The 14055-nt window shown below is 47.7% G+C and overlaps 1 protein-coding gene across 4 annotated transcripts in view; it reads right to left on the bottom strand.

The window, feature by feature from the left end:
* The window catches only part of RIN2 (Ras and Rab interactor 2), a 112707-nt gene that overhangs the window by 34012 nt on the left and 64640 nt on the right, over nucleotides 1-14055 (bottom strand). For all 4 annotated transcript variants that reach the window (XM_080683039.1, XM_080683041.1, XM_080683040.1 and 1 more), the window contains 3 exons: nucleotides 12240-12432; nucleotides 8562-8673; nucleotides 4137-4209 (listed from right to left, as the gene is read on the bottom strand). In XM_080683039.1, coding sequence (XP_080539165.1) covers nucleotides 4137-4209; nucleotides 8562-8673; nucleotides 12240-12432 — 378 coding nt within the window. The remainder of the gene's footprint in view (nucleotides 1-4136; nucleotides 4210-8561; nucleotides 8674-12239; nucleotides 12433-14055) is intronic.

Genomic DNA, 14055 nt, shown 5'->3' with positions numbered 1-14055 from the left:
CCAATGTTTATAGTCATCTATGATGTGCCAGACCCTGTTCCAGGTGGTGGGGAAAAAAAACAGACAAAAGTCCCCACCTGCACGGAGCTTCATTTAAGTGGACACCAACAGGCAATAAACAATTATACAACTGATAGAATCTAAGAGAAGGGGATGTGTGTCCTGGATAAAAATAAAGTGCAAAAGGGGCATAATAAAGAGTGTTCACGTGTGAGAGTTGGCCAGGGATGGCCCCAGGAGCAGACAGCATTTGATTGAAGATCTAAAGGTGGCCAGGGAGTAAACATGAGGATAAGAACTTTCCAGGCAGAGGGAGCAGCAGGTGCAAAGGCCCTAGGGTGGGAGAGGGTGTGGCATGTGTGAAGAACAGCCAGGGGCCATCATGGCTGGGGTGGAGTGAGGGACAAAACTTGGAGCTTCTGCTTGTGTTTTGTCTATACAAGATGCCCTGAAAATTTCCATTGAAGAGAATAACTATACCAAAAAACTTGTTGTTTACTATAAGATTAGGCAACATTCCTGGCTGCATCGGATTAAATCCAGATGACTGAGAATTTTGGAACCCTTGAAGCTGCTGACAATGAATAACAAATTAGAAAGGTCAATGAAAAGAACCAAACATAAATAAATATCTACTGTCACGAGGATTCTAACACACTGCTAATAAAAATGCGAGGAGTTGGGGGCAGGCTAGAAGGGGACAATGGGGGCGGGGAAGGGAACATATGTAATACTTTCAACAATAAATATATTTTTTAATGCTACAAGTTGGCAGTCAGGAGGCTCCTGTTTCCTGGGGTGTCTAGCCTGGGTCACCTCCTGCTTCCAGAAGACCCTTTCACCTGCCCCCAGATGCTGTGAGCACCTCCTTCTACTTGTCACCTTGCATCTGTTCCAGAGGAAGCAGGTGGAGCCTCAGGGGATGGCAGCATCTGTAATAGCTGCTGCCTGACCCCGGGAGACACAATGACCCTGATTATAATCTTACATGAAGATCAGTGGGAACCAGGACTTTGTAACGCCTAAGTATCATGCGAATATATGTTTTTATGGCCGTACCAACTTAACATCTACTTTCATTAGGCAATTTGGGGGAGAAAAGCCACATACAACACAATCAACCTACGTTTATTTTAAGCTTTTACCTTGCCCAATGCAGTACCTTGAGCTTAAATATCACATGACTGTTTTTGTTTTTTGTTAATGACACAGATGACAGGAAACAACACCTGACATTTGCTAATGGGTGGTTTTAGGCTTTGATCTACTAGAAAATTAGATGTTGTACATGAGTCCTCTCCCGCTGTGCCAGCCAGGGCCCAGCACAGCATCTCCTCCAAGCACACAAGCACATGCTCACAGGTTCTCTCTTTCTCTCTCTCTGTCTCTCTCTCTGTCTCTCTCTCTCTCTCTCTCTCTCTCTCTCTCTCTCTCACACACACACACACACACACACACAAACACACACACACACACACGGGGCACTTCCTTCTCACCTACACACTGCTAAGTAAAGGGGCCCTGATTCTAAAACTTGCATAACAGACAAGATAAAGCCATCTTAGATATAAACATTTCACCCAAGGTTTTCTTTTTATCTTAACTTTGCTCTATACATGTCATATTTCTAAAGGGGAGAAAACTAACTTCATTGACCACCTACTATTGCATTGCACCAAGCACCTTACCTCATATCGGGCCCATACACACCCTGGGAGGAAAGTTACATGTCCCTCACTCCACAGGTCAGGAATACAGGATAACGTAGATGAATAGGTCCCTACACCCACTCACAGAGCTGATGTGGGATGAAGTGTTGGACCCCAAGTCTGTGGATCTGTGCTGGCTAGTGGGAAAATATGGGCTTTGATATCAAGGCAGGACTGAGTTCAAATCCATTATTTGCTCCTGGTTAATTGAATGTGGGCAAGTCTCTCACTCTCACCAACCCACACAGTCTTCATGATCCTAATATCAGGGTTACAATGAGGATTAGAGCTAATGTGTGAATGGTACCTAGCACAGATACGGAAAGCCCCTGAAATGATAATGATATTTAACAATTAATCATGATAATTATTTCCTCTAACCCCTTGTTACTCAAAGTGCAGGTTCGGACCAGCAGCATGGGCCTCATCCCCTGGGCGCTTGTTGGGAATGGACTCTCAGGTACCGCCGCAGACCCCCACAGTCGGAGTCTCCGCTCTAACAAGATTCCTGGTGGTTCTGGCACAAGTTTGCGAAGCAGCGCTCTACACTACACTGATGACACCAACCGACAGAGAGCTACTAAGCACCGCTGGCCAAGCTGTGCACCGCTATTTGTATTCTCAGCCATACTTTTCCATGTGCCCTCCTGGTGTGGCAAATCACATGCTTACTGATCCATGAATTCTCTCATATAGTGCATTACGTGCATATATGCTCTGTTTGAATGCCAGAGCTGACAGTCCAGTCACCTTCTCTACCTGAGTATATTCAGGTACTAACAACCAACTAGGACATTTGAAAAATATGTTGGTAAGACTGGATCAAATCAATTAAGAACACAGATGCAAGTAAATGAGTAACGTGATAAAAAGGAGAAACAAAAACATCAAGAACCTTTGCATCTTGAAATAAATAAAGTGAATCGCAGGTCTCCCTCGTCACAAAATGTCAATGCTGCGATGTTTCTGTAAGCACCTTATTATATTCATTCCCATCGTGCCTTGTAGTTTATAAAAGGCTTTCATGTTCTCCTTCAATCATGGAACAGCCCTGGACAGCAGGCATTCTAGTCTACTATGAACACTGAGGGGAGAGATGGTATCTTTCATGTGCTGCTGCCCAACGCTGGTTTATAGGTGTAACAATCTTTCACAACAATAACACAGTCACCAACAAGCAAACTATGAAGACTAGCTACTGGCCAACTTCACCTCTAACCAGCCTGTTAGTGTTGAAAATCACTCCAGGGCCTGGTCTGCCTCCAGCCAGACCAGGTGTGGTCCCCTGGGGACGGTGGAGGCTCCTGCCCACACCTTGGCAGGTTTTGTCCCCTGGGGGATACTCACAGGGCTCTGGTCCAATTCTAGGTGAAGCCTCTTGTTTCTCCCTGCTGGGAAGCAGCAAAGGGTCCCCCTCCAAAATGGTCTCCCCATCTTCAGGCCCTCGATTGTGTGGCTTCCCCTGGGCTGGTGACCTCCAGGGAAAAAGGGCTTAGTACCTGCCCCTGAAAAGCCTAGTCCAACAGGTACAAGGAACATCTTACTCAGTCTCTGAGAAATAGCCTGACCCTTAAATTCACATAAAATAAGCCAATCCCAAGTAAGCTTCTCGGCCTCAGAGAGACTGCGAGAAGTGATCTTTGAAAACAACCATGAGTAAGTAGTGCATGCCCGTCACCACTCTTCCAGCTGCAACAGACACAGGAAAGCACAGGAGGCCAACTGAGCTCAGAGGGGCAATAGTCTCTGCAGATAAAGAGCTAGGGTTCTGTATCGCTGAAAAAGCACTTGATTTGAAAAGCTGTTATGGCTAGAAAGTAAAGAAAAAAAGGTCTTGCACAACTCCCACCCTCCTGACACTTGTTAACCTTGTGGTGTTTGGCTTAACTTCATGTCGACTGAGACAGTCGCTTTAATGAGGAAAAGGACATGAGCACCCAGTGGCCCTGAAGGATGGTGATGCACAGTGTATAGGCTGGTTTAAGGAACCCACGTTTTTAGAATGAACTGCACTCCTTGAAGAGTTTTCAGAAAAGTTATCAAGGGCCTTTCAATGTGACTGGTTTGCATTACTGGTCCCTTTCTCTCTGTGTGTGCATGTATGTGTATGTGTGCATGTGTGTGTATATGCATGAGTGTGTTTCCCCTGCTTGATGGGTCTCCGTAAAAGGAGCCATGGGAGCAGCTTGAGAACATAATCATACTAATGAATGAGATTTCACATTTGGGGGAGCCAGAGCCATCATTTGGGTCTTAGGCCTGGCACAGTGGGCTTGGTGACCATTTTATTCCAGTGGCTAATCCTTCCAGTGACATCTAATAGGTGTAAGCCTGACAGATCCCTCTGCCCTGTTTGAATCAAGAAACTCGGGCCAATTATATTGCATACCCAGCAGGTGTTGAAAATTATAAGAGAAGAGGCCTTACCTGCTGATGCAGTAGAAAGCAATGAGCCGGAATAAATCCGCAAAGCTGATTCCTGAGCCTTCCAGGGAAAAGGCTGGAAAAGAGAGATTTGGGAAACCAGCTGAGTGTCCCTGAGCATGTTCTGGGAAAGAAAGGCACTGCTGCCTGCTGCGTGTACGGGACCATCCCAGGCCCAGCGCTCTCAAACAACTACTGTGCGCTTATCAGAACCAGCTGTGAGGAGGGTGCACGCCAGCCGGAAACAGGCCAGTGCCGAGTGGACGGCCTGGAAACAGCCCCTGACTCATTTGGAGCACAGGCTCCAATCCTGGTAAACAGACGAGCACACGCTCCTATTGCACAACTCTCTCTCTCTCTCTCTCTCTCTCTCTCTCTCTCTCTCTCTCTCTCTCTCTCTCTCTTTTAAAGTTCAGAACACAAAGTTGGGCAGGGTCAAGGGGCCAGTCTGGCTGCAGAGAGAGGCCATCAGCATATGACAGGGCTTGGGGAATACCAAGGCCCTCACTGCCCTTGACCCTCCTGAGGTGGACCTCCTGGGTTACATTCCTCTTTGCCAAAATAGGCCACCTCTGGTAAAGACACAAGGCAGAGGGAGCACAAAGCTTGGAGGACAACACAAGATCTCCAGGAGTCAGCTTTTGTTTAAATTCAGTATGAAAAATTCTAAAACCCATTTACACAGAGCGCCCCCACCCACCACCACCACCACCAAGTGCACAAGATTCCTAATGGAAAAGAGATGTCTGGCAAGATAGTGGGCCATTTGTATGTCTTCCGAATGATGGGACAGCCTGTGGTTGGACTTCAAATGTTCATGTATTTGCCAACCACTCCTCACACCACGTTGGCTGGGGTACCACTCATGCAGTCATTCTTCCCAAGACATTTCAGACATCCTTAGCTTTGGGAAGATTTCTCATTTCCTCAATCAAATGAGGTTTTCTTCCTTTTTTAAAAAAAATATATTTTATTGATTTTTTACAGAGAGGAAGGGAGAGGGATAGAGAGTTAGAAACATTGATGAGAGAGAAGCATCGATCAGCTGCCTCCTGCACACGCTCTACTGGGGATGTGGCCGCAACCAAGGTACGTGCCCTTGACTGGAATCGAACCTGGGACCCTTCAGTCCCCAGGCTGACACTCTATCCAGTGAGCCAAACTGGCTAGGGCAAGGTTTTCTTCCTTTTATAACACTCCATATCCTCATTTATTTTGCCTATTATTTGCTTGTGTTGTATTATTTTGCTTATTTAGTATTTCTGTACTGTAGCAGCCAAAACACACCTATGCCTCCACACATATACCACAACAGAGAGACCCACAGAAACACACACTCTCACCACAACTTAGTGAGTTAAATAAGAGGAAACCATTTGGGGTAGGTTAACATCTCTGAGCCTTGGTTTTCTCATCTATAAAATCGACAATAGTGTGGAGAGCGGCTACAGTGTTTGGACAGGTTCAAGCCTCAGACTAATGAGAGGGCACAGTCCTCTCATTGCCACATGCAAGTCCCAGCTTGGAGGGCAGAGCCCTCCCAGCACAATTTATAGCCAACAGCTATAGTTGTAAGCTTGAACCTACGGTCCGAACACGTGGACCCACATGTCTGAGTAATGTGGGCTTGATAGAGTTCAGGTGCATGTCATTGAGTAGATTGGAACATTGTAAACATCTTGACCATGCCCTTACTTTGCTTTGTGGAATCACTCCGTCACAAAGATGGCTGCACCCACAGCTGAGGCCAAGTTCCCATAAGGAGCCTTAACAAGCAATCAGCAGGGACCTGAGGCTACGCCTTCCCCCGCCCCCGTGGGGCTTGACAGGGGACCTCAGGCAGCCTTCCACACCCGGCAGGGCTTGACAGGGACCCCAAGGTGCACTTCCCGTTCTGGTGCTTGACAGGGGATTTCAGGCCGTGCCCCCACCTGGTGGGGCTTGATGGGGGACCTCAAGGTGCGCTTCCCGTCCTAGTGCTAGGCTAGGGGACCTCAGGCTGCTCCCCCAGCCCCAGCGCCAGGCCGGGGGACCTCAGGCCGCACCCCCCGCCCCAGCACCGAGCCAGGGGACCTGAGGCTGCGCCCCCCTGCCGATGGGGCTTGACAGGGGACCTGGTGCCAGGCCGGGGAACCTGAGGCTGCACGCCCACCCCAACCCTCCCGCCTGGCGGGGCTTGACGGGGGACCTCAAGGCACGCCCCCCCACCCCAGTCTGGGCTGGGGGACCTCAGGCCATGCCCCCCATCCTGGCACCAGGCCAGGGGACCTGAGACTACATCCCCTGCCCAGTGGGGACTGACAAGGGTGGGACTGGCCAGGTCTGGATCTAGCCCAATGGGGGGATGTGGCCGGGTCTGGGTCTCACGCGATTTTGAGGTGCATGTGGGTGGGCGGGGACTTGACTCTGGGTCCTGTGGTGTGCCCCAGTCTCTGACAGGAAGAAGGTTTTCATATACATTTTACTAATTTTCTTTCATCTCTGACACTTCTATTATAGAGAAAGGGCAAATAGCAATATTAAATTATTTCCTCTAATTAATCCTCTTTTAATGTGCACGAATGTCGTGCACCGGGCCACTAGTATGGCTATAAAATAAAGACTCGGCTTACAGGCTGTGGCGCTGTTGCTAGCTCTCCATCAGAGAGGACAGCGTCCCACGGAGAACCCAGCTTTCATTCTCTTGTCTGTCTTTTCTCAATCCTTCACCAAACCTGGCTGAGCTGGCTCAGCACACAATAGTAGTACTTTCATTGTCTCCCAGAAGGGTAGTAGTGGGAACTGAAATTTTTTTTAAAATGGGGTAATTTATGTAAAAACAATCTATACAAAAATAAGGTGGTATTTATTATTAAACCACATTTTCTAAATGTTATGACAAAACAGGTATCTGTTTTTATAACAAGTCCTTCCTCTTCCAATCCACCTCAATTCCGGGAGAAAATAGGACCTGGGAGGGGCCATCACAGTGGGACCAAGGCCTGTGTTCACTAGTTATGGCTACCTTAATGCTTTGTGCATAAATAGCTCTTTCAACCACTTTAAGTCCCCTTGAAAGGAATAAGGAAGTGACAGAGGTCTTGACAAAAGAGAGAGGAAAACTTTTAGCTGGGAGGGACCTCAGATGAACATCAAGAAAGTCACTAAAGGGGTTTCCAGACTAACTTACCATGGTTAATATTAGAAGATATTTAAAAACAAGTTCTTGGCTGGCAGACTTCCAAAAGCCAATTCAGCATTGTCTTTTTCAACCTAGTATTTAATTCATTATCTTTAAAATGGTAGGTTTGAAATCTATCTTCTGATTACCTCCTCATGTAAATAAACTATTAATCATTCACCAGGTTTAATGACTGCTCCTGTGCCTGCACGTGGACGTTTTTTCCCTGGCACCAGTGACCTTGTGAGCCCTGGAGGAAAAACATTGCAGGGCCTTGCTGAACTTGAGGCCGATCACACAGAGGTTGGGAAGTTTAGTTTCTGCTGCAAATGTCTCCTCCAGACTCAGGTAAAGGCCATTTGGCTTAGTGAGATGATGAAGGTCGGTCTGAGGAGAATCCCAGACCTGCCCTTAAATGGACCATGGTAACTTCAGGTTCTTCCGATGCAGAGACTGGGGTCAAAACTGAGAAGTGAGAATCCTGGTCTCAGCCTCACTATTGGAACAGTCCACAGGTCTCCCCACGTTCTCCTCTTGCCTTCACACTTCAGCCTGCTGACCTGCGATTTCAATGAAGCCCTTCCCTTTGGGGTGCAGACCTCTCTTCCACTCCTTCTTGGAGGCTGGCAGTACCTGGGAACTCTATGTTCCCCTTTAAATTTGAAACTTGGACCCCTGATACTTCACATTTCCAGGGACCATGGAAGAAATACCAATGCTACTGAACACCACTCTCCCCTCAAAACTTAATTTTTCCAAAGGGATGGATCCTGCCTCTGATTCGCTGCATTTCACAGAAAAGTGAACAGCGATTGCTTGGAGGGAAATGTCTGCTCAAGGATTATTCACAAAGATGTGCAGACACATGTTTCAGTATTTGATCCTATAAAAAGACAGCCTTCCCTGAAGCTTAGTCATCAGCAAACCTGGGCACCAAATCCATCCTGTGCTTAACCGGGAAGTGGGTGAGGAAGCCAAACTCTATTGAGCCTCTGCCATATGCCAAGCAGTAGGCTGCACACTTTGCACATAGGTTGTTTAACTGAACTGTTAACAACTTTCTGAGGTTACTATCAGCCCACTGTACATATAAGAAAACTAGGGGTACGAGGTTCCTGGGGTACATTACCCACCCAGTCATTCAGTGAATGGCAATGCCGGGACTCAGACCCATGACTGTCTGTCTCAAAGCACAGGCTCTTTCCACTTGCTTGAGAGGCCTGAGGCCCTCATGTCAACCAGGACCCAACCATCCAGTGACCACTTACTGTATGTGCTTTCCTTTATGGCAAATTCCTTGAGTGGAGCTCCAAATTCACAGGGCAGGCGAAGGGAGAGGACTTTCTTCTGCATTTTGGTGGATTTACGAACCAGGAAAATCTAGGAGGAAAAATATTCAAGCTTAGGAAACATCTAGAAGGTTGGAACCTGGGCATATGATTTTCCATACCTCCAACACCCACAAATAGAGCCCCCCTTTATAGCTTAACTGCAAGGCTCAATACAGGACACTCTGCTCCCTAAGAAAGGTGGGATCAGCAGCAAGCATGCCATAGGTTATGAAGCATCTACCTATACTAATAAAAGGGTAATATGCTAATCAGACTGGGAGACCTTCTGGACGTCCTTCCAGACAAAGCCATGGTGGTGGTGCTGAGGCAGAGGCAGTTAGGGGTAATCAGGCCAGGAGGGGAGGGCAGTTGGGGGTGATCAGGCTGGCAAGGGGGGGCAGTTGGGGGCAAGCAGGCCGGCAGGCAGAGTGGTTGGGGTATTCAGGCAGGCAGGCAGGTGAGCAGTTAGGAGCCAGCAGTCCCGGGTTGCGAGAGGGATCCCAGATTGGAGAGGGTGCAGGCCAGGCTGAGGGACAACACCCCCCCCCCCCTGCCATGCACGAATTTCATGCACCGGGCCACTAGTTCCTTGATAACTGATTTCCATGGAATTCCTTAATAGCTGACTTTCACAGAATTCCACTCTCCCTTCAATAGAACCTTCCCCAGGAGGTAAGAGCTCCCTTAGTCTGCTGAGCATTTTCAGTTTGGTGATTGTTTTTGGGTCACACATTCTCTGGCTTGGTCTTATATGGGTATCTTGGTTGATGAAACCTAGATTCTAAACACAGGCAACAGGGCAGCAATATGGGTGATGAATTGGGAGTTCATTGACTAATTTGGCTCATGGGTGTATTTGCGATAGAGATTTGAATTTGTTGTCAACAATGAAAAGACAGGAGTTTTTGTGTGTTTTGTTTTTTTGTTTTTCACATTAAAATCTGAATTTCTACCTTCTCTTGGAAAATGGGATGACATGGCAAGACCAGGCATGGCAACAATCCACTGGAGCCCAACTATGACAGCTCCATTGGAAGGTGAGTAGGTGTGCTCTGAAGTTCATCATGGCCAACACCAAGCCTTGTGGTCCATTGACTCCTGACTCACTTCACTTTCCATAGCTCCCTCCAGGTCCTAATGTCTTCAGGCACATGCTTAAAACCGTACTGATGTCTCAGGACACCTTTCTGGCCTCTGTCACTACAGAGGCAAGTATGCCATCTACTCCTTTTCAGGCTGTGCACTGCATAATTCAAAATTGAGAGGACGAAGGCACCATTAGATTCTAGACTGAAAATAAAAGGGTGCTCCCTGGAGTGTGCACTAGTGGCCTGGCTGAGCCTGGTTCCCTTCTGCAGCACATGCCCCTTCTCCAGGGATCCTATACTGATGTTTCTTTAACACCTTCCCTTCTTCCTCTGCATTTGAACACTGTGCTCTCTGTTCCTCTACCACTCTTTATATTTTCCACATAATCTTCACTTTGGTCTGTATGTCCAGTCAATGGCTCCTAAGAAACATTTTGGAGGTGTGGAGGTTGAAGGGGAAGTTATGGGAATGGGGTGTTTGGTAAGGAGTGAAATAGTTCTCTCTTTCCTTCTAGCACCCACGAGGAGGTAGCCATGGAATTTACCTAGAAGCCAGTTCTGGGAGTCCAGGTCTTTAGGACACTCTAAAATTGAAGCAAATGTTTCCTAAATACTGTGAGAGGCAGCTGTTGGTGAGTGGAAAAGAAGTCATATTCCCTTATGCAGGTGGGGATCTCTGGGAGCCTTGGAGGCAGGGAGAGCACAACCTCTAGGCCTGTTTCCTGAGTCTCTGTAACCTGAGATCAGGGATCAGTGAAGTATGGCCAGCAGACCAAATGGATTTAAATATTTGCTCAGTCATTTAAATATTTGTCTATGGCTGCATCTGCACTACAAGCCGGACTTGAGTGGTTGTGACAGACTGTATGGCCCACAAAGCCAAAAATATTTACACTCTGGCCCTTTACAGAAACAGTTTGTAGTTGCCCGTCTTCAGTTGAACATTAATCAAGGATGGTGGGCATCCCAAGGACCCATGCCACGATGGCTAGCCTTTCAAATCTCCCTCTCGCACCTGCTTCTCCTGCTCTTCAGCATTCTAGCTTCTTCCAGCGCATCTGGCCTCTCCTGATCCATGTTGCGCCTGCCCTCAGCCTACCCATCTCATGAGGCGAGCCCTGGCCAGGGACCAAGTAGGTGGCTAGAGACAACATCCTGCCTGACTTGTTCCCCACAAGGTCTCAGCAGGAATGGACGTGCCTGACACCAGAAGGGGAATTGCTACCTAGCAACAGGGCCACTGCCTTCTTCAAAAATTTTGGCAGACATGCAGGAGCAGACAACACAACCTCCAACAAGTGGGGGCCTCACAGAAGGGGGTCTTGATCATACAGACCAAAACCAAAGGCAGCAACCCAGGGTGCTGGCCAGGGAATTCTCTGCAAAGATGATCAAATGCTGCGCCTGACATCCTGAGCATGTTCCAACAGAGTTCTTAGTCCTGTCTGCCTTCTGTCAGATGAGAAACAAAGACTCACTTATAAATCAAAAAGTGGTAACAGACAGGCTCTGGCTGAAAGGAAACACAAAAGTTTATTTTCCTGCCCAATTGTTACAACATTCCTCGGCCAGTTACTGATGGAGTTTTATCTTTGTCTTTCTACCTACTTCTGAATGTCTTCCTCTTGCCAGGAGGTTTTGTTTCAAGTCTTATTTTATCTAGGATTTATTGTGGTCATTCTTTCCTTTGCATACAAGCACTGTCCAGTAGAACTTTCTGTGATGATGGAAATGTTCTATATTCTGCACCATCCTATATGGTAGCCTCCTGAGGCTAGTGAGCACTTCCAGTGTGGCTAATGGAACAGAGGAACTGAATTTTTAATTGAATTTCATTTAATAAATATAAATTTAAATAGCCACATGGGGCAACTGGCTACCATATTGGACAGCAAATGATATACCAACCACTGAATAACTATTTTTTAAGGAAGTTCTATAGAGTTGTGGCCTGTTCTTGATTAAGATGAGACGGGACTTGAGTAGGGAATAGGTGAACAAACTGAACTGGACTTTGATTCATGTGTAAAGCCACTGAGAAAGCCCAAGAAAATTCACCGTCATCAGCCAAAGCAGACAAATCTATGGACAACGAACTTTTGAAGGTTAGGTCCCAAGTTAGATGGTTGGGCCCGGATACGGTTCCCAGACTCAGAACGAAAGTAAAACAACAGGGACAACTAACCCCCCCTCTCACCCCCAACCAGGCTCTTCCTAAATGTCTGGTCTCAAGAAGTCAGGCCCAGGGCCTCTGAGCAGCAGCCCCTCCTCATGACTGAGGTGCCCTGCTGTCCTGCTGAGTCCTGCACTTCCTGGGGGTAACTGAGCAGATGGAGAGAGAAAGACAAATTGCGAAGGGCTCTGGGAGCTGCCACGGGAATTTCCCTGCATTGCAACCCAGGTACACATGGGGAACCGTATTCCCTACAGGCTGCAAAGAACTTTCTAGACCTCCAAGTCCTTTTGTCTTTAAGAATGTAGCAGCGCTGCCTGCCTCAACCTGTTTCCTTGAGGTTCTGAGTCTTACCCCCGGAGGCTGGGACTGTAGGACTTCTGCCGCCTCCTCCTCACTCAGATTCAGCTGCAGCCATATGGAGTGGGTGTGGAGAAGCCGGTCCAAAATGCTGAGCCTGCTGGAGAGGCTGTCATAGCCAGAGTCCCGGGGACAGGTCTTCACATCCGTTTCCTGGGAACAGCCATCGTCCTTGTGTCTTACCATGCTAGGAAAGAGAGAGTCGGCAGGGGTCAAATGGCTGAGGCACAACTTCCCTAACACAGACACGGTTCTGCAACCTCATAGGCAAGGCCTGTCATAGCACACACCCCATCTTGTCATCACCACCTACTTGTCTTCCCCTCCAGAATGGAAGCCTGAGGGCAAACACCAGGTTATATTTCACTCTGTAGCCCCAATATTAAACGGCATACTCAACAACACTTAACAGACCCCACCTTCTATTTCTAACCCAGTTTTGTAAAGATTCTAAACATCCTAAATGCTGTTTAGTCTATCTTCTGGCATAAAGCATTTCTTCTTCTGGGCACAGACCCCTAAGTACTAATTCCATATGGGAACCATGAAGTCCTAAAAGTCAAGAGACTATATCATAAGAATGACCATGGCATGCTCTAAGCAAAAATAAACCATTCACATGCACGCACACTCATTTTGTATCCCAATGAATTGCATTTCATTTCTTTTCACACAGGTAGGAATTTTATTACTAATCTATATATATAAAACCCTAATATGCAAATAGACCGGACAGTGGAACAAACGAACAACTGGTTGCTATGACGTGTGCTGACCACCAGGGGCCGTTCGTGGAACATGGTGGGCATCGGCCGCGATGGGATGGTGGAGCAGGTGAGCGGGGATGCCAGACCAAGGTGGGGTGCCGGTCGCTGTCATCGAGGCGAGCCTCTGGTGGTTACTGAAAATTCTTTGCTACCGTGCGTTGCAGTCCTGCCCTGTGCTCACACCTGCTGCTGGCGCTGGCCCCACTCGCACCTGCTGCCGGCTCCCAGCACCAGCCCCAATCATTTGGCGCTATCAGCGAGTGCAAGTGGTGGCTGCTGGCCCTGATTGCCCCTCAGGGCTTCTCCACCTCCGCCTGCTCCTGAGGGGTGATCAGGGCCAGCAGCCACCTCTCGCACCCACTGCCAATGCTGGCCCCACTCACACCCACTGCTGGTGTGGGCCCTAATTGCTCTGCACTGTCAGTAGGTGTGAGCGGGGCCAGCGCCATCAGTGTGTGGGAGCGATGGCAGCAGCGGGAGTGGGGCTGCCGGTAGACAGGGGACCGGGGGCTGCAGCGGGAGGAGCTGGGTGGGGGCGCGGAAGATGGGCTGACACTTGCCCCTGTGCCTATGGCAGCCTCACGGCCCACAGTGCCTTTCAAGGTGCACGAATTTGTGTACTGGGCCCCTAGTATTATTTATAATGAAACCTTACAGTGGTATGTTGCTATGCTTTTCATAAAATTATATTGACATTATTCATAATCACCATAAAGTGGAAATAGCCCAAATTTCTATCAGGTAATGAATGAATAAATAAAATATGGTATACTAGTAGCCATACTTTATTTCAGCATAATATTCATTCATCCTTTTATGAATAAAGTACTGATCCATGCTACAACATGGATAAATCTTGAAGACATCATGCTGAATGAAAAACCCCAGACACAAAAGGCCTAATAATCTATGTTTCCATGTATATAAAATATCTAGATAGACAAATATATACCGACAGAAAGATTAGTGTTTGCCTGGGACTGGGAAGGCGTGGAGGATGGGTAGTGATTGCAAATGAGTATGGATTTCCTGTTGATGAAATG

This window comes from Plecotus auritus (genome assembly GCF_963455305.1).
Source record: "Plecotus auritus genome assembly, chromosome: 8".
Taxonomy (NCBI): domain Eukaryota; kingdom Metazoa; phylum Chordata; class Mammalia; order Chiroptera; family Vespertilionidae; genus Plecotus; species Plecotus auritus.
This window is presented reverse-complemented; position numbering and strand designations above follow the sequence as displayed.